Source organism: Ictidomys tridecemlineatus, chromosome 6, assembly GCF_052094955.1.
Source record: "Ictidomys tridecemlineatus isolate mIctTri1 chromosome 6, mIctTri1.hap1, whole genome shotgun sequence".
In the NCBI taxonomy this organism is placed as follows: domain Eukaryota; kingdom Metazoa; phylum Chordata; class Mammalia; order Rodentia; family Sciuridae; genus Ictidomys; species Ictidomys tridecemlineatus.
Window position 1 is genome coordinate 62,631,093 of NC_135482.1, and position 21,129 is coordinate 62,652,221.

Sequence of the window (21,129 nt, forward strand, 5' to 3'; positions counted from 1 at the left end):
GGTCTTGACTGAGTCGTGTCCTGTCTTATACCTGGAGGGCAGCCTCAGAATCAGGAGGTCTGGGAGTAAGTACATGCCTTCTGCCCACCATGAATGCCATGAACCATCCTACCCTCTGCCCCTGAGCTCTGGTCCTGGGCTTCTGGGAGCCCAGCACTGTCACTGAGACTACCATTGTGTCTGCATAGGCTGGGGGAGCTCCACTGTGCCCATGTGGTCCCAGTGAGCCCTGTCCCCGCCCGCTAAAGTGCAAGTCTGCCATTTGGCCAATCTCTCAGCAGCACCAGCTCCGTGAACATCACCTCCTGGGCCCACCAGGGTAGAGTGAGAGTCTCCTTCCCTGACGCTGCGCAACAGTGTCCCAGCCCACACCACCCTCCACCTCCCACCATTCCCCAGGCCTCCCATGACACCCCTCACTTCAAGGCCCCAAGTCAAGACTACTGAAGAGGGAACAGTGTGAAATGGCACAATCAGACTGAGAATTTTCAAGGTGCTGAAATGTTTAAGTTCTTGGCTCCTAATCTACAGGCAAAGAATGTGAAGCATGTTGGTGCAGATTCCCCATCCCCAACCCAGGCCTTCAGAGCAGCAGAGCAAGGTAGGGTTAGGAGGAACAGGACTCAATCCCAACCTTATCACTGACAAGCTCAGTGACGGGGACACAGCCCTTCACTCTGCTCCTCACTTTCCTTGTCTGTAAGATGGTTGCTACAGCGAAGTGTTGCTGTGGGGGATAATGAGATAATGGATAGGAAGAGTTCAGAGGGACCCGGCACATGGTAAAGCTCAGTCAATGTCACTATTATTATCATTGGCTTGATTTTGACCTGGGAAAAAAGTCTCAGCATGGAAGGGCAAGACCAAGCAGAGTTTATACTGTGAAGATGGATGAGAGAAGAGGAAAGAAAATGGGCAGGGGCCTCAGGCCTCTCCAAGAGACTGTGTCTGTGCCCTAGTTCTGGGAAGACAGCCTGACCCACATCTACCTGGCACATTCTTTAGAGCAGGCACTGTCTGAAGAGAGGTCCTCAAGCTGGAATGTACCTCAGGGAGGCTCCAGAACACAAAACAGAACCCCAGACCAATGCTGAATCCCCCGACCAGCTCCATCAACATCATGTCCTGGGGGACCCACATGTGTGGGGGAAAGCATCCCTTCCTCTCCCATCCTCAGACTCCTCTTGAGTCTCCTATACAGCATTTGTGTGTGTGTGTGTGTGTGTGTGTGTGTGTGTGTGTGTGCGTGTGTGCATGCAAATGGGTCCCTGGAGAGAAGTGTATATGCCTGGAGCCCTCCGCCCTCAAGACCCCGGGTGGGGCCGGGATCACTGTAACAGAGCCAGAGCCTTGCCTCCTGAGAAGGGGAAGATCCAGCGAGGCTCCCTCCAGCCCAAAAGTCTACCTCCCTAGGAACTCCTGGGATCACCTAGAGCCCATGGAGGACACTTGGGTTGGAGGGTCTATAGGAAGACAGAGACAGCCCTGGGCAAATAGAGCATCCTCCATGTGTCTGATCTGCCCTTGAATCCCAGGGAAGTTGGGGTGTGTATTTCATGTCCCTCCCCTTCCCTCCTGTGAAATGATGTAAAGTCCCACTCTACCCTTCCTCGAGGCTGCTCCACGGGTTATGGCAGGCATCTCTGTCTGTATGGACCCTTTCATTGCCCCCATAAACAAGGAAGTCTTGGATTTTTTATAGGCCCCACCAGCATGGGCCACTGGCTCCTTCTCTTGGCTTTCTGCTACCCTAATTATCCACCTTGCTCCCCAGTAGCTGCCGATATCCCAAGCTTGTAAACCAGATTTAATGGTGATTTGGGGTTTGACCCAGCTCAGCCCTCCACCCCTCTAGGAGATAAAAGGGGGAAGTCAAACCGCGACTTGGCCACTCCTGCCCCCTCTTCTCCACTCCAGGGCTCCGTCTCTCTGCCTCTCTCTCTCCTGACATGTCGTGCCGCTCTTTCCAGGCAGGCTCCAGGTATGGTACTCAGAATTTCAGCTCATGCTCGGCCATCATGCCCCGAGTGGTCACCCACTATGAGGTGAGCAAGGGCCCATGCCGGACTGGGGCTGGTGGGGGCCTCCGCGCCCTAGGCTGCCTTGGCTCCCGGAGCCTGTGCAATGTGGGCTTCGGGAGGCCCCGAGTGGCCTCCAGGTGCAGCCTGCCTGGCTTTGGGTATCGAGCAGGGGCCACCTGTGGGTCTTCTGCCTGCATCACCCCTGTCACCATCAATGAGAGCCTTCTGGTCCCACTGGAGCTGGAGATCGACCCAACGGTGCAGAGGGTGAAGAGGGATGAGAAGGAGCAGATCAAGTGTCTCAACAACCGCTTTGCATCCTTCATCAACAAGGTAAGCCGTGGGCCCAAGGTGCAGGAGTGGGGACGAGACTCATTACAGAGTGTACCTGGTGGCCAGTCAAGGGACAAGGAAAGGCCAGCAATACACAAGCTGTCCTTTGCCCATCGACCACTCCAGCCTTCATTTTTGTAAGTGTTTGGATCAGCACTGAATGTTTCTGCTTCCAGTCCATTTTTTTTTAGTTATGTCTCTCTGGATGTTATCTCAGAAAAAAATCACTAAGGTTGCCTGAGGTCAGACTGTAAGAGGAACTTTCAAGGCAGATTATAACCAAAGAAATGCCCTTCCTGATGAGGCTTTAACAATCCAACTGCCTTCTGTATGCCTGAGCTGTGTTGAGGCTCTTGAAGGCTCTGAAGTTGAGGATAGGTACTATGACCCCCAAAATTTGCCATTGGTTTAGGCCTGGGGTGAGGGAATAGAAGAGCAGTCAGAGCTGGGAGCACAAGGTGGCCATCATCCAAGTCTTACATCTGTCAACCCCAGAGCCAGCTTGGAAAGGCTGCAGGGAGGGGGACACACTGCCTCTAAATGCTGCTGAACCAGGTGTCATCCCTCAGCTGCCCCTGAGCCTATCCCCAGTCCAGGGAGGCTCTTGGGGTCGGGACCATGCCACAGGCTGAGCTGGTGTTTCTGGTGGCCAGGCTTGTGGGACAGAAGCCAGGAGTCCTGGCCCCTAGTTGACTCCACTCCTGTGGCCCAGATCCCTGAGCAAGGCCCTTGCTGCTCAGCCTCAGGGATGCCGGTGCCTCATGGGGGAAGGAGGAAGGGGGGGAGGATGAAAGGAAGCACTCCACACCACAGGGATGCTTCAGAAATAAACTTGTTCAGTCACACTTAGTTTTTTTAATTTTTTCAAGTTCTAGTTATAAACTCATCCAACAACATGGGCCCTGGTCATCAACCTTCTGTGAGGCCGGGATCCTCCTGCTGATGTGGCCATTGGCCAGAATTGGGGCAACTTCCCTTCTACAATGTTCTTGAGAGGCAAAGCACCATAAGGGAATAAGTCCCAGGGCAAGGCCCAGAGACCATGCTCCCTGTGCCCATGACTAGCGGGTGACCAGGGTCTACCCACTCAGCTGCTTCTAACCTCAGCTCCAGTCCACAAAAATGGGGGAGGTGGGCCAGCAACTGTCCCTATTCCTGTGACCTGGACTTCTTTCTGACACAGCCATGTAGGATGGGACAGGATGGGTGGGAACAGCTGGAGTCCTAAAGCATCACCCTTGAGCTGATGGTCTTCCCCGAGTGCCCAGAAGCCTGGTCTCCCAAGCATCACAGAGGGACCTTAGGACGCAGGCTTGCAGGGTGCTCTCCCATTCACAGTCCCAGTAGGAGCTTTGGGAAGCAAAGTGAAGTTTGAAGAGGTAAAGGTTTTGGTCTAGGCTACAGGGTAGTGAGAGGCAGGCGGAGAAGGCTACACTACGGACCTGCCCAGGCCTCTTGGGCGATATTCTTTCGGCTAAAACACACAGCTCCTGAAGGGAAGGTAGGCATCCTCTACTGTCCCCAAAGTCGAGGAGACACAAAGACACATCAGGTGCCAGTCGATGCAGAGACCTTAACTTTTGCGAATCCCAGTGCATTGGCACTGATGTGTTGGGAAAGGTCAAAAGCCACTCCACCACCCTCTCCAAGGCCTGGTTCCCAGGGTCCCCCCTACTTGGTGACACCCCATTCTTGGCTGCAGGTCCGGTTCCTGGAGCAGAAGAACAAGCTGCTGGAGACCAAGTGGAACTTCATGCAGCAGCAGAGGTGCTGCCAGAGCAACCTGGAGCCCCTCTTTGAGGGCTACATCTGCGCCCTGCGGAGGCAGCTGGACTGCGTGTCAGGGGACCACACGAGGCTGGAGTCGGAGCTCTGCAGTCTCCAGGAAGCGCTGGAGGGCTACAAGAAAAAGTGAGTTGGCTCAGCTTTCATCCCATGAGGGGATCTAGGATGAGTTATAGAAACGACCTGGGCCTCGGTTTTCCCACCCATAAAATGGGAAAACAGCTCATTAGGTGGAACAATAATTAAGTGGGACAATATAGGCAGAGCATCCTACAGGATCATGTATGTAGCGCGTGGTGGAAGCCCTGAATGTGTGCATTTGTCTTCATCTCCCTTCCCACCACCCTGCCTAAATAAGGAAGGCCCTCATGCTCTTTCTCCCTAAGCATGCTTCATCCACCATGAAGGAGTCCCCATCTCTACTCTGAGCTACCTACCTGCTCTGCCTCATGAGTTCCTTTGTAGGTCCAGAACTTCTTCCTAGTCCCCCAAAAGATCCGCAGGCCCCTCCCTCCAAGATTATGCACCTGCTGTTCCCTACACCTGATAAGCCCTCTCAGCATTGCCCCCCAACCATCCAGCCAGCCCACACTTCCCCTCACCCTTGACTTCCGGCTTCCTCATCCCTCCCCAGCACAGCTGGAAATGATCTGGAAAACTTGTGCACACGTGCACAACACACACACTATTAGGAGCTTGAACTCCTTTTTTCTCAGTGCTTTGGGGCTCGTGTATTCTCTCCTGCCCCAAGTACCCACCTCGGGTGTGATTCACAGCCTGAAGGAGGTGACTGGTGAGCACATGTTCATGGGGAACCAGCAGGAAAGCAGCTCAGTGCTTGCAAGAGTCGGAGGCCAGATAAATTGCCTCCTGATGAGTCCTGAGTGAGTCTGCCCCAGGTGCAGGGCCTCATGGGAACACATGCTGGTGAGAGAGTCAGGAGAGATACATTTTCAGTGAGGAGAAACACACTCCAAGAGCAGCAGTTCCTAAGAGATAGGAGCCAGTGAAGGGGAGCCATGTCGGGGACACTCGTGCTGTAGGTGCCAACATGGGTCCTCTCAGTGGCAGGCATTGTGCTGGGAAATAGAGATTCTATAGAAAGGGAAAAGGTGGCTTCTTCCCTCTAGGTGGCCCAATCTAGTACACAATGACCTATACACCTATACCCAAACAGCTGCAATGCAGAACAGAACAGAAAGGGAACAGATCCCAAGAGAGGGAGTGAGCAGGAGGAGCCAGGAAGGCTTCCTGGAGGAGGCACCATTTGCTTGGGGCCTTGAGGGATAATGTCCCTTCTGATGGCTTCTTCCAAAAGGAGAGCCCAGAATAGACCTCAGAAACGGGTAGAAATGGGAGCAGGAGACAAGGAAGGTCCAAAGTGTGCCAAGAAAGGGGAACGTCTCTAACAGACTGTGGCAGGCTGTGGGAAAGTGGAGGCTGGCCCCGCAGAAGGAGCAATGCCCTTCTTGAGAAGACAGTAGCAAGGTTACTCTGGGAGACATGATTTGCAGTTCAAGAGGAGAACTTGGGATTTTCAAAATGGCCAAAAGGAGAGGAGGAGATGCCACTGGTATTTCATCATTGACACCACACTTAGCCCAGGCTCAGGCTGGGCCCTGTCCTAGTGTGTGGTAGACATCAACTGACCCTCAACGGCCCTGTGTGGCAGGACCAGAGTTACCCTCCTTCCACAGGAGAGGAGCTGAAAGGCCAAGTCACTTACCCGTCTTGGCCATGACTAGCATGTGACAGAACCAGGATTCAAACCCAGGTGATAGGTCCCTGAGTCCTGTGCAGGGGCTCTCCTGGAAAGGTGGAAATGGGCGTCAGGAAGCACAGAGCCGCTTCTAATAGATCCACGCTGCTCACCAAGCTGAGTCACCAGGGCCAGGCTGAATCCTGACTGATCCCCTCAGAGGAGCCCTGCGTGGGCTGCGGAGCCCCCAGGCAGTTTGCAGGAAATAGTCGGGCTGCCTCCGTGGGTCTGGTGAAGTGGGTAATTGCTACCTCTGTCACCAGACTGCAAGTAGAAATCAGGTTCGGCACCCTCCCAGCAAGGAGGAGGCCCCAGGTCAGCCGGGTATTTCAGAGACAGCAGCCAGTCTCAGGTCAAGAAAAGCAGCCAGGTCAGCAGAGGATTCCCAGAGAAATCAACTAGATGAAGGAGCTTCCTCAGCAGCAAGAAATGAGGATAGCTTCAAAGAGGACTTCCCAGAGGATGACTCACCACAGAAACAGGCTACAGGGAAGTGGGAGGGGGTATTCTTGGAAAGTGGCTGTGAGAAGCTCTGATAATAATTATCTAGAGGTGTCCAGAGAGAGGCTCCCTAGGGTGGTCAGTCACTGACAGACAGTGGCCCCCAAATACCTGATGCCAAGACCCCTTCCAAACTCCACATGCCAACTAAAGACTCTCTCCCGCCCACTCCATCAGGTATGAAGAGGAGCTCTCCCTGCGCCCCTGCGCTGAGAACGAGTTTGTTGCCCTGAAGAAGGTGAGGGGTCTACACAGGGAGGCAGAAGCCACTGAGCCGGACTGGCCAGCCTCAGATACCCAGCCCCTAGACTGTGTCCAAACATGTCTACAGCCATCCCATCCAAAGAGTCCCTCCCACCCTCCATTGCCAACCCCTTGACCCTGAAAAAGATGAAGGTCGGAGTCTTCTCCCATCCCCCTTGCATAAGGGCAAGGGTTGGTTTGTCCCCCACTCCCAGCTCAGTAGGCCAAAGCCAGGTAGGGTCATGTCTGCACCTGCCCAAGCAGTTGAAGATGTGGCTATGCCAAATCAAAAACAAAACAAAACTCTGACTCAAACGCCCAAAGAGGAACTGATTGCCAGGATTCCTTAGACAGTTGGGGATTTCTAGGCTGAGCTCTACAATCAGAGCTGAGAACATAGTAGGCCAACATGGTAGCTCCTCTAAACCCCTACAACCTTCAGATCCTTCTCTATCAGGGTGTCAGGTCTAGGCACAGGGGTCCCAGGGCCGGGGACCCGTCCTTCCACCTTGGCTCCATCCTTCACTTCCACATGGACACACCTGCCACCTGCCACCAGCTGGTACCTGGCTGGTGGAGACTGTGGTCCTTGCACACCCCCAGCTCCAGGTCATGATTCTGTCACTGTTCTGCTGCAGGATGTGGACACAGCCTTCCTGGTGAAAGCTGACCTGGAGACCAACGTGGAGGCTCTAGAACAGGAGATCAACTTCATGAAAGGCCTGTTTGAGGAGGTACCTGCAGCCATGCTGCCTTCTAGATGGCTGGTCAGGGGCCAGGAGGTTAAGAAGGCATCTGCCCAGCAGGTGCCTGGAACAGATAGATCCCCGGGGGACAGCTGGAGCTCAGGGAGTGAGACTCTCAGAAATTGGAGTATCCAGATCCCAGGCTCTCAGGCTCCTCAGGGAAAGCTCTGGCTCACTAAAGGACAGGGACCAGGAGAATATTGATGGCTAAAGTCCTGGTACAGCTACAGCAGAGACCTGTGCAAATCTCCCACGAGAGGCCAGAGCAGGCTGTCCCCTTCCTGCTGCTGATTCTCAGAGCTCACTCCTTCACCTTGGCCGTCCCCAGGAGATCCTCCTGCTGCAGTCTCAGATCTCCGAGACCTCAGTCATTGTGAAGATGGACAACAGCCGGGATCTGGACGTGGACGGCATCGTGGCCGAGATCAAGGCCCAGTATGACGACATTGCCAGCCGCAGCAAAGCTGAGGCAGAGGCCTGGTACCAGTGCCGGGTGAGCTGGGGTGCAGAGGCCAGGGCTGGGGGTAGGGAGGAAAAGGGAGCAAGGGAGAGAGGAGAAGAGAGAGGAAATAGGTAGGGCCAGGGGAGGACCCCCACATGCTCTGGGCCCCAGGAAGCGAGTAAGGAGCACAGAGCACTGGGCCATGCCACGGAGCCAGGGAATCCCATAAATCCCAGCTCTATTGTTTCTGCCAAGCTTCACGCCAGTTCCCTACAGAGCATGTAGGAGGGACCCCCACAGATAGGCCAGGCCTGTCATCAAGGTGCCCAGCTTTATTTACCTTCAGACTCACCAGAAGCGCTCCTCTAAACAGCCTTCAATAAACCTAATTGGCGATGATGGCAAAGAGGACTCTGGGCTTGGAGACGTGGGAGGCTGGTGGCATGGGGTGGTTACTAATGGTACAGCAGAAACAGTGATTAAGGTGGGCCCAGACTTAGTAATTAGGGGATTGCTGGGAGGGCAGGGGAGCCCCTGAGGGCAATCTGAGTTAACAAACACTATCATCTCAGTGTCACTGCCCTGTCTGTGAAAGGCACCGCGCATGCGTCCACTCACTGGTTCCTGCATTCAGGCAACTGTTCATTGAGGATCCATCGGGTGGTGCTAGGAGCTGGAGATCCAGCAGCGAACAGAACAGACAGCAACCTGGCCCACATGTCACTTCCTTCTTAGAGGCAGAGGCAGGGGGCAGACAATGAAGGAAACAAGGAAGTCCAGAGGATGTATGATAGACAGTGGTGTATGCTAGGGAGGAAACAGGTCAGGTAGAGGGTAGGGAGTGTGTGGAGGGTGGCTTAGATAGGGGGCCAGTGAAAGATGGCCCTATGGAGCAGGGCAATATCCAGATACCAAGAGTGGGACCAGCCCTGTTCTCGAGGAGTTATATTTCTGGGGGATAGGGGGAGTGTATAACTAATCACCATGAGAGACAAAGAGTGTGTGGTGATTGCCAAGGTCAAGCAGCAGATTCAAGGGCCTGGAGACAGAAGCAACACGTTGTACCTGAACAGCAGAAGAATTGTCAGTACATAGAGATGTCAATAAGCAGAGCACTGGGGAAGCAGGCTGAGGAGCAGAAGGAAGGAGACGCAGAGGCAAGAAAGTGAGGTTCTGGTGTGCTGTGAGGGAGCTGGGTCCAGACAGACAGTTGGGGGCTGGGTTGCCACACGTCTACAGGGCTGTGCCAAATATTTTGGGGCTCTTTCTGAAGGTAATAGGTAACCCACCCAGCCAGGGCCTCAAGTACTGCTCTGCCTATTTTCTGAAGATCTGTGGTAATCAGAAATAACAAACCCTGGCCTGGAGCCAGCCCTGGTGACTCCGTCTGTGGCCCATCCATGGCCAGCTTCACCCTGCTGGCCCCTCCTCTGGTTGCTCCTGGACTATCCATCAGTCAAGTGGGCTCAGGGGACACAAGCTCAGTTTCCCATCATCCCATAAGAACCATAAAGATGATTCTATTGGTTAAAGATTGTTTTTAGTTAGCTATAAGAATCAGAAATTTTTGAAAAAATAGTTAAATTCAGTTGTTTTTTTTTTTCATGTGATACAGTACAAAAAATAGACTGCCCAGGATCATACCACTCAGGATACTTTTTTTCCTAATTTGTTATATATGATAGCAGAATGCATTACAATTCATATTACACATATAGAACACAATTTTTAATATTTCTGGTTGTATACAAAGTATATTCAAACCATTGGTGTCTTCATACATGTACTTAGGGTGATGATGTCCATCTCATTCCAACATTCCATTCTACGCCTTTTTTTTTTTTTTTTTTTGACTGGGGATTGAACCCAGGGGCACTTAAACACTGAGCTACATCCCCAGTCCTATATATATATTTGGTCTAGAGATAGGGTCTTGCTAATTTGCTCAGGACCTCACTAAGTTGCTGAGGCTAGATTTGAATCTGAAATCCTCCTATCTCAGCCTCCCAAACCACTGGGATTACAGGCATGTGCCACTTGCCCAGTCAATTCTACCATCTTTTTTTTTAAATACTTTTTTAGTTGTTGATGGACCTTTATTGTATTTATTTATATGTGGTGCTGAGAATCAAACCCAGTGCCTCATATATGCCAGGCAAGTGCACTACTGCTGAGCCACAGCCCCAGACCCTATTCTACCATCTTTAACACACATTTTCAGGCTCATGATTGCCTCATGTCTCAAGAAAGATACAAACATCACTCATGTTCAGCAAGAAGGAGAAAACTAGAAGGTGGAAAACATGGCAGCTGAGTCATTCCCCACTTAAAAAGCTTTCCTAGAATCCCTACCCAGCAATGACCATAGACCTCATTGATCAGAAGCTGGGAAATATTCTCCTATCTGGGTTCAAATGGTTCTGTTTTAAGGGAAAATGAGTGGATATTTATTAGGCAGCTGCAGATTTCCCCACAGTAACCCAATAACAGAAGAGCCCACTTGATTGTGCTTAATATGAATTAAGTGGGGAATGACTCAGCTGCCTTGTTTTCCGGACCTGTTTGTTTTTATGGTGCTGAGATCAAACCCAGGACTTCACACATGTCAAACAAGCCCTCTACCACTGAGCTATAATCCCCTTGCTTTGTATTTTCTTATGAAAGATATTGCCATACACTATCAGAAAATCTAAAGCCGGCTAATTTTTTTTAAATAATATACAAATGTAATCTGTATACAGTTACTCTTCAGAAATTGAATGCAAAGGGACAAGGTTTTCCAAAAGTGTTCAGCTGAGGTAAGACATAACTTTGCATTTTGGTTTTGATTGTTTTGAGTTATTGATCTGTTAGCATTCCAGGCTGAGCACAGAACCCCCTCCCAAGATCCAGAGGGACATCTAAAAGGGAGAGAGTCCTCAGACGGTTAGGGCTCTGGGGCAGAGAGAAGGGGATCTGATAGGGAAGGTGAAGATCTTGGAGCTTGGAGGGGAAGTTAACAAGCCTGAAGTCTCAGAACTGAGGGATGAAACAGAAATAAGGAGCAGCCCATGGAAGGACATCAACATTGGTCAGAAATAAAAAGGGAATTGAAAGCAGGACAAGTATCAGAAACCAGAGAGCACCAAGCTAGGAAGTCACTGGAGAAAAGACTGGGGACAGTGAGGAAGAAGCTAGGAGATGCCACAGTGCAGAGCCTGGAGGTGTAACTCCTGTGTCCCGGCAGTACGAGGAGCTGAGGCAGACAGCTGGGAACCACTGTGACAACCTCCGCAACCGCAAGAATGAGATCCTGGAAATGAACAAGCTGATCCAGCGGCTGCAGCAAGATATTGAGACTGTCAAAGCTCAGGTGAGGCGGGGGAGGCCTCTGCTGTGGGAGCCCAGCACAGATGACTCTCCCGCAGGCTGTGGGGCAGGTCCAACCCTCCCAGGGAGCACCGCGGAGGAGGGAATAAACCTGGCCGCCTCCACTGGTGAAGAAGTAGATCCTTTCTATAAGAGCTTAACCCCACTCCACCCCCAGTGCTAAGCCTATCTAGGAGGGAATCTCAGCTCTCCCCGGAGTGTCTTCCAGAAAAAACAATTCCCCATTCCCAGGAGAGCCAGATGTCACAATCCTAGGATACAGCCCACAGCAAATTCAAACCTGGCAGGTGCCACCACATGTCTGCTTATCCTTCTGAGCATCCCACTCAGGGACTCAGGGGCCCCCAGTGAGGCCATTCCGTGCCCTCTCCCCCAGCGCTGCAAACTCGAGGGTGCCGTAGCCGAGGCAGAGCAGCAGGGCGAGGCGGCCCTGAGCGATGCCAAGTGCAAGCTGTCGGGGCTGGAGGAGGCCCTGCAGAAGGCCAAGCAGGACATGGCCAGGCAGCTGAAGGAGTACCAGGAGGTGATGAACTTCAAGCTGGGCCTGGACATCGAGATCGCCACCTACAGGCGCCTACTGGAGGGCGAGGAGCACAGGTGAGCTCTGCAAGGGAGGGCGGGGATCAGGGTGTTACCCAGCCTGAAGTGTTGCTGTGACCACCCACGGGTGGTGGAAAACCCAGAACAGCACTCAGTCCTTGAGCCCTCCTGCTCGGCATGCTGAGGGCAAGAGAAGGGGAGCTTCCACCTGGAGTGCCTCGCTCTGTTTATTTCTTTGTTTTTTTCTTTGTGGTCCTGGGGATGGCAACCGGGGGGCGTCACACATGCTAGGCAAGCACCTTCCCACTTCATTTTTTCTGATGCAGTCACCTTGTCTCCTCCTCTCTCCAGGCTGTGTGAAGGCATCGGGCCCGTGAATATCTGTAAGTAGATGAACCTTGGCCCTAAAGTGCCAGGTCGTGGGAGTTGATAACACAACCTACAAGTTGGCACCACTCCACCCAGACCTCTGGGGCATCCCCCACCTCACAAAGAGCCCTGGGTTGATGGAAAAGGTCTCTGGCAGGACTATCCATATTTGGGGTATCACAACTAGGAGTAGATGCCCAGCATGGTCTCAGAGTCCCCAAGAAGCCACATAGACCAGAGGATGCTTTGCTAGAGGGCAAGGGTTTGGGGTAGACACAAAAGAGAGAGAAGACAAGGAGAAGCTGAGAGGGGGTAACATCAGGCCTGACCTCTCCAAGGCTCTGAGGAAGAGAGAGAAGCCCATGGGGATCTCCAAGCAGTGGATGTTGCTAGGGTGGGGAGACATGGAAGTTGGTAGCTGGAGGTGAGTGGCAGCAGGTGGGAGGTATTGGCCTGGCTGAGAAGTTCCAGGGCAGCTCCCTCAGAGCCACATGGGGTGGGGTCCTGAGCATCCCTTCATGTTCCCACAGCGGTGAGCAGTTCCAAAGGCGCCGTCCTGTATGAGCCCTGTGTGGTGGGCACACCCGTGCTGAGGACCGAGTACTGCCCTGGAAGCACAGGTGTCCTCAGGAGCAGCGGGGGCTGCAGCGTGGTGGGCACCGGGGAACTCTACATCCCCTGTGAGGCCCAGGGGCTCCTGGGCTGTGGGAGTGGGCGGAGCTCCAACATGAAACTGGCCACTGGGGGCAGCTCTTGCACGCACTAGTGTTAGCACTGGCCCCCAACTCTGGAAACCCAGGGGACAGGGCCCTGGATGTTGTACCCCCAGGGCCAAAAGCTGTTCCAAAATCCTGCCCTTCCTGTATTGACTCCAGAGACCCCTGGGATTTCTGCTTAGGGTTGAGCTGACCTTCAAGTTCATCTTTATTTTCAAGTAGCTGGGTACAAAATCTGCAATGGGACCTGAGGTGAGGTAGGATGCAGAGAGAGAGGATGCATTTCTTTTGTCCCTCCCAAACTAGTGACAGTCAGCCCTGGTGTGGCCTAGGAATGGCAATAACCCCAATCACTTCACTTTCAGATAAGACCAAATGGGCACATCACAGTTCTGCTTTGCAGAAAACCCCATGCAAGTTTCCCCTCAAAGCCAGCCTCCTCCTCCGCACTCCACCCAAGCCTCCCACCTTTCTTTCCACTGGCCCTCATGTACCTAAAAAAAAGTAAACCTCTTTTAGCACCCTCCTGAAATATGCACTATTGTAAACATCAAAAGGAGACCATCACCAAATCCCATTCTGAATTCCAAAGCCAAGTGCCACGATTTCAGATCATTTGGGATCTGCCCATGTCTTGCCAGCACCAAGACTCAAAAAGCAGTCTTTGGGTAGTAGCTTTACTTACACGAATTTGTTTGATCTCAAACTACACACATGAGTCTGTTGCCTGAGCCCATATTGGCAGTGGATGGTGGAATATTCCTGAAACAAAGGGTAAGAAGACTTGAAATAGTTTCTGGGCAGAAGGATGATCAAGAGCTGACATTATTTACTCAATGGGATCAAGCCCCACTCCCCACCCCTTATTCTGTACGTAGCCAACAGCTCTTGCTTCTTCCCTTTAGCTCCTCTATATTTGAGGCTTTGGGTCTACATGAACACATTTCTCCACAACAGTTCTGTGGAGCTGCCCCAGCCACTTGGAGGCTCTAGTTTGGAATCTGGGAAAGGGAGGAGAAGGTGCTGGGCTCACCCACCTCCCAGGAGCCCTGCCCACCAGGGATACAAGTTGTCTGCCCGGAGCTCCTGGGCTCCGTGTTCCCAATAAACTAACTTTATTCACACTTTGAGAATCAGGATTGCTCATCTTGCTCTGTGTCGGGGGGGGGGGGCGGGGGATGAGATAAGGCTGAAAGGAATCATGAGCCATCTTTAGGGACTGGAAGCTTGGGAATGGGAAGGAAAGTCGTTCTACCAATGGGAAAACAACACACACCTGATTTGCAAGTGGCCTGTGGAATAAATATGGCTCCATACAATTCATACTCAAAACCTGCATATCACACTTCACTACTTTGCATGTCACTTGCCATGTTAAAACACCAACCATATTATACAGAGGCCTCCTCACTGCATGGGGCCTTGCATACAGTCTATAGAAAACTCTGGGGCCCGCTATCATGTTTAGATGTAGCAGTCCCCAAAGCCTGTTTGGGCTCCATTCCCTGTTCTGGACCACCCCCAGGGCCTACACAGTCATGGCCTGGGCAAACCAGTGAAGATGGGCATCAGCCCAGCAAGGAAGGAAGCCCAGGACACTCCAACCTCCTCTTCCCATTTGGAAAACCCTGAGACCTGGAGACAAGATTCAGTGGCAGTGGTTCTACCCTCTGCAAGGTTCCAGTGCCCTTCCCTGTTGCCTCAATGACCCCTGAAACAGCCCCTCCCCTAGGGCTCTCTCCCCCTCCTGAGAGCTGGGATGAAGCCCTCCCTTGACAGCCACAGAGCACCCATCCTGTGCCAAGCACTGCTTTGGAGGCCAGTGATACAGAGATGACAAAGACACCCTCTTACCCCTGGAGGGACTCTCAGCCTCATCAAGGAGTCATAAATAATGATGCTAAAAAGTATGAGAACACAAGAAGCAACAAATGATTGTGCTGAAAAGAGGGTCAGAGAGAAGCTCAAAGGGAAGATTGCAAGGACAGAATCTGACAGGAAGCCTGTAGGTGCAGATTTGTGGCAACATGTTCAATAGAACTCATTCATTCACTTTTTCAGTCACACAATATATATTTATCAAGCCCGGCCTGGATCAGACCATCCAGGACCTGGTAGCACCACGGTGAACAAGACAGCCCTGTACATACAGCAGGCCCAGCGCTGAGGGCCCAGGATAGGGACTGTAAAATGGTACAATGATGTGCAGAACATTCTAGCAGTTCCTCAAACTCTTGAACATGGAGTTACCATATGACCCAGCAATTCCTTTCCTAGGTATATACCAAGAGAAATGAAAATACATGGCCACACAAACTTTCGACATGATTCAAAGTAGCCAGGAGGTGGAAACAATCAAATGCTCATCAACAGGTGAATGGAATGGATCAACAACATAGGATCCGTATCCATACAATGGAATCCTATCTTGGGCATAAAAAAAGAATGGAATAATTATACCTGTCACAACATAGGTGAACTATGAAGAAGTTTTACAAAGTGATAGAAGCCAGACACGAAAGACCACCTATTATTTTATTTCATTCACATAATAAATGCAATGGAAATTCAGAACAGGGAAATCTAGAGAGGGAGGGAGCTGAGTGGTAGCTGCTTAGGGCTGGAGGAAGTAGGTGATAGGAGTTGGGAGATAACTAAAATTTCTCTCTCTCTCTCTCTCTCTCTCTTTTTAAATGATGAAAATGTTCTAAAATTGACTGCAATGATGGTTCCACATATCTGGGAATAGATTAAATTCATTGAATCATACATTATAAATGAGTATAGCAGGTCCATGAGGCTCCTTTAAAAAGGAGCCTGGCCCAAGACCATGGAATGTACAACTTAGCAATAATGTGGGCCTGGAACAGGAAACTCCAGCTGAGAGGACTATTGTGAAGGTGGCAGAGCAGAGGGACATGGGAAACATAACCGAGGGTCCCTCTTGAGTCACAGGACTCTGGAAGATCCCCAGGAGAAGTAGCAGGAAGCAGGCCAGCCTGAATCCCAACAGCCGCAGGACTGTGAGGGGAAGGAAGCCAGTGGGAGCTTCCAGTGGAAGGACACGTGCCCAGGGCCCAGCAGAGCCTGTGATTCCAGAGGTGTGTGCCAGGTGCGAGGGAGGGAGGGAGGGGATGGTGGGTCTCAGGAGCCTCAGTGCCACTTGCATCCCTGTTGCTCTGGACCTGGCCCCAAAACCAGCAGAGCTCCCAGCCCGTTAATAACTCAGCTCTGGAAGCAACAGAAACACTCTGGCCAGGAGTACGCCGAAACCTGGGATTCCAAAGAGACTGGCCACCTCCATCTCACAGAAGACCACCTGAGGCCCTGGGGACACCCCCTTTAGGTGTTTGAGCTGAATAATAATTAAAATGATCCCTCGCCCTCACAGGGGGCCTCTCTGGCCTGCCTGCCACCCCTTTTAGACTTTGGTTCCCGAGTACCTGGGCCGGAGGCTGCCTGGAACCATGTACTAAGCACTACTCATCCCAGCAGTGGGACGCCCCCTGCTCAGGTCTGGAGATAAGCTCATGGACCTGGGTTTGTCCCCTCTAGAACATTCCAAGGACTCCCCCACTCCTCACTGTCTGGCTGTAACCCATTCTCCCTTCCTCCCATGGGGTGGTGATGACTCAAAACAGGTGAGACAAAAGCGCCTCCTGGTGGTAGCACAGTGTTCTCATTCCCCTCGACAAAGGAAACACCTCCTGAGCTTCCTTCCCCTCTGGGCCAGCTCCCTGGGTGCTGGGATACAAAAGGAACCAGCCTGGGGTGGAGGCAGGCTAAGAACTGTCTACAGCAAGCCAGAACTTCACTACGTTTGACTCTGCCTGGAGAATCCAGCTTTCAATCCCACGCAGAGTGCCAGGGAGGACAGCGTGGGAACAAGCAGGTCGGGGATGGTGGAAGGACCAAGATGGAGCTCCTGTCTTCCCATTTCCTTGTCCCTTATCCTCCCCTGGCTCTCAAGTACTCACGTAGAGCCTCTCCTGTCCCCACACACCCTGACCTGCTCCGATGGCCCATCCCCAGGTGCCCACTGCTTCTGCCTCAAATGGTCCCTTCCTCACTGTGGCCCCAAGCCCTCTACCTGCTGCCTCTCTCTACTAGGGTTACTTGAGCACCCAGAAAGAATCTTGGCAGGGGACAATGACTTCCTAAATGGCACAGTGATTCAGTCAGTGGATCTGATAGCAGAAAAAAGGGCTCCCTTGGCCATCCCAGCACCTAGTTACAGTGTTGGGCACACAGGAGCACTCAGTGAAGGGTTATTGAAGCAAACCGCACCTAGCAGGAACATTTTCACTCCGGCCAGATGGCACTGCATGAGTAATGGGAGGAATTTGGCTTAAACCTGAAAACCTCATCCTTCCTGCAGGAAGAGGGTGCCCAATGAGAAGAGGCACTTTATCTCCCCTGGGGAGATGTTTGGGTTTCAAGCAAGTGGTCATTAGTCTGAGTGGGCAGAGGTGGAGGTATGGGCAAGAGTGGACTCAGCCTCCCCTCCCATTCCGGCTCCTTCTGTGGGGACTCCCAGCATGCTTTCCCAGCAGGGGCAGGTCTCGGCGTGAGAAAGGACCTCCTCCCTGGCCAGTGCCTTGCTCCAGCACAAACTCATCCCCAGGCAAAACGGAAGCACTCGGAAGGCGGCACTTAGCAAAGGCTGCTCAGCGCCTGGACTGCCCCCTTTCATCCCCCCGCCCCCCCCCCGCACCCAACCCACACACACCCTGCCACACCGCATGCCCAGGGTTCCCAGACCCTGCTCAGCCAACCAGGAGGGGGTCCCCTCCCCTGCCACTCGGCCCGCCTCCCTACTCCACAGATAGCATCATGATGACCCAGCAGTCGGCCAGTGACACAGCTGAGGAGCCACGGCTGGGCGCAGCCAGATCTCCAGGATTACATTCAGGTGGACTGACGACAGCAAAAAGAAACTGTCACGGCAGCAAAACCTCGAGCCCAGGGTTGCCAGGACAACTCCTCCCCTCTCTCTACCTGCCACCCCCTTGAAAATGTCTGAGTGTTGTGTTATGCATCATCTGGTGAAATGATACCTCAGAACTATAAAGTGCTGATGGTGACAGGGTTAGGCTTGGCTGGTCCCAGTCACCCCCACTCCACCGGTTCTGCTCAGGGATCAAGGAAGCTGAAACTTGGGACAGCCCAGGAATGCCTAATGGGATAATGAGCCACAGGAGGGGTGTGGGTTGCAGGACAGGAATAGGGAGGACTGCCCAGAAATGGAGGGAGGTTTGGGCTAAAGAGAGAGAAAAGGGTAGAGAGGACAGGAAGGAGGAAAAGGGGGAGGGAAAACAATGGAGCTCGGGAAGGGTCCCCAGGCCTTGACAACACACATCCCAGATGTGTCCACGTTGAATCCTTGGAACGATGTGAAGCAGGTCTAACTCCATATCCGCATGAGGAAACTGAGGCTCAGAGAGGTTAAACACCCCTCGCCCGGCCAAGGTAATTGATATGCCATGGAATCAGAGTGATCTTTGACTACCAGCATTATTTAGAACAGCCAGGGCACGTTGATAATGAAAAACTGATTTTAGCTGGTTGCATTACTGTTTTCAAGTTGTCTACAATCAAGCACCCCTTACGGCCTGTATGCACCTGAAGCAGGATGCTGTCACCATCCTCCCCTCAGTGCATCCTTCTCCCAGATCACACTGCTGACAGGTGGCAAAACTGGAGTGAACTCGGGTCCATCTGATTCCAAAGTCTATATCAAGTTCTCTGTCCTCACTGGTGCCCTCGATGACATCCTCCTGCTCCCCCTCCCTCTTTCTCCTCCAGTGGGGCTCCTCTGGTTCCCTTCTCAATATCCTGGAAACTTTTGCCTATCCTTAGAGGAGTGAGGTGTCTTTTCCTTCAACCAGATGGATTCAAGCCCCTAGAAGCAGGATCTGGAGAATCTGGACTAGTTCTCCTGTGAGCTCTTGAGTTTCTGCACACCCAGCATCTCCAGGGTCATTCCTGCTCACTGTGAAGCCTGGAGATTCTCTTTCTAAAATATCTGCAAAAACAAATGCCCCAATTCCTCTTCTTTATCCTCCCTGCTCTCCTCTCTCCTTTCTCTTCCTGATTTTAACTTTTGTGGTGTACTTATTCATTCAACAGAACTAGGTAGCATACCTGCCATGTGCCCTCACTCTACCAAGTACTGGGGTCACCCAGGAGAACAGAATCCACAACGTTGTCACTACTTAAAGCTTATGCTCCAGCCAGAGTGGACAGATGATAGACTGCAATTCTGTGCAAGAGATGACCTCAGATGGTGAGAAGTGCTAAGGAAAAAGGAGCAGGGAGCTTGGATGGAGATCAGAAGGTAACATGATGAAAGACCTGGAAGAGTTAAGGGACATGGCTGAGGAGCTTTTGAGAGGAAATATCCTTGCAGTGAAACCAGCAAGTGGGTAAATGTCTAAGGCAGGAGTGTTTCTGCCTGTTTGATGGACAAGCCAGAGCCCACAATGGTGGGAGCAGAGTGAGCAGTAGGAAGGTCAGGAATGGGAGGCATGCTGGAGAATCTTCCTTGGCATTGGCTATGAGCGCAGAAATGATATGGCCTTACAGGTTTTTGAAGGATCCCCCTGACCATAATGTTGAGAGAAGTCTGAAGGTGCAGTCCAGGAAGCAGGGAGTCTAGCTGGAGGATGAATGGTTGGAGCCAGTGAGGAGTGACAGTCTTAGACCCACATGGCAGCAGTGGAGAGGCAAGAGTCCAGATATACTCACCAATGGATGGGACGAGGGATATGGCAAAAACAGAGGGAACGAGGACCACTCCAAGATTTTTGGTCTGAGCTGCTTCAGGGATACTGAGGATGGCAAAGTAGAAAGTATTTAGTAGGAATGATTTGGGGAACATCTTGGGACACACTAGGATTAAGTTTCCTGTATAATATCCAAATGGAGCTATCAATTAAAACACATGTGTGGGGAGGTCTGGGGGAGAGCCCTGCCTGGGGAGTAGCTGATGCACAGTCTTTAAAGTCATGAGTCTGACTGATGTCACCAAGGTGTATGCAAAGATGAGAAACAGCACAGGACTGAGTCCAGGGACGCTGTGATGTGTGGGGGTTAGGGACATGAGGAAGAACTGGCTAAGAAGACTAAAAAGAAATTGAGAGAATGTGATGCTTGGAAATGGACACAGAACGTGCATCAAGGATGAACCGAGTATGTCAAATATGGCTGAGTTGAGGGAAAAGAAGACCCAGAACAGCACTGAACACAGCAACACAGAGGCCACTGGGAGCTCGACTTGTTATTTATTTTCCAGCTTTTCCTTCCTCTTAGGTACACAGCTGATACCTGAATCTACAGAAAACAGTGCACACCTGAGCTGTATACTTCCAGTCCAGAGCACATATTCCCTTCTTAGTAGAATCCTAAGCTTCTCAAAGAAGCTCAAGCTTCCAAACACAAGTTCTCCCAGGCACAGGACAACAAGGAGGAACCATGTCACATAAGAGAACAGAAAAGGTAAATCAGCTTCAATGTCCAACGTTGTGGACAAGAACAATATCCAGCTGCTTTGAACTTTTCATTTTCTATCCAGATGCTTCTTGCTGTGTGTCTCTGTACCCTAACCAAAGATTCATTGATAATAAGGAACTTGCATAGGCAGGATTATAAATCAGCCCTGTGGTCTATTATTGGAAGAGCTCCAAACCTTGTGGTTAACTTTACACACAGACCCACACTGCCTGGCACAGGGTGGACAATCAATTCTTAAATGAATGAATCTCCTTTGAGCATCTCAAATCAGAGCTATGTCAACACTGGCCCAAACAAACTTTACTATGGATTTAACTTTTATGTAAACACCCAAACCTGATCATGGAGAAGAGATAAAACACTGCAAAAGGTCTTTTGATTATTTTATCTATCCGCAGAGATGTAAAAAAAAAAAAAACATATTCTCTTGCAATCGCTTCTTATGTGGAGCTGCACAGACCCTGTCTCTCTCCTCTGTACAACCACTCACCTTTTTAGGGTGACATGTCTGCACAGATGCACCCCTCATGAGCCTCTGGCCATGACTGTTAGCATCCTAACCTTCTGGTGGTTAGCCACACTGGCAGTGGAAAAACCTCTGAATTTATGACCAAAGCAAATTAATGTCCCCATAATGGCAATTGTGGTGGACTTATGGGGAAAAATAGGACCATAATGTTTATGTGTTTATGTGTTTTTAATGTTTATGGGTCTGATGTTACAGTCCTCATCCTGATGAGAATAGGTGTGTCCGAGTTAGCTCATTGTTAAGGAGGTTACAGGCATGAAGAGT

General features: G+C 51.5%; 1 protein-coding gene across 1 annotated transcript; it reads left to right on the top strand.

The window, feature by feature from the left end:
- The first annotated feature begins 1,949 nt into the window (after window positions 1-1,949).
- Krt82 (keratin 82) lies at window positions 1,950-13,928 on the top strand. Its single transcript, XM_005324987.4, has 9 exons — window positions 1,950-2,354; window positions 4,057-4,265; window positions 6,577-6,637; window positions 7,281-7,376; window positions 7,717-7,881; window positions 11,057-11,182; window positions 11,576-11,796; window positions 12,091-12,122; window positions 12,639-13,928. The coding sequence occupies exons 1-9, from the start codon at window positions 1,950-1,952 to the stop codon at window positions 12,872-12,874; spliced, it is 1,551 nt and encodes a 516-aa protein (XP_005325044.2). The 3' UTR covers window positions 12,875-13,928.
- Window positions 13,929-21,129: the final 7,201 nt, after the last annotated feature.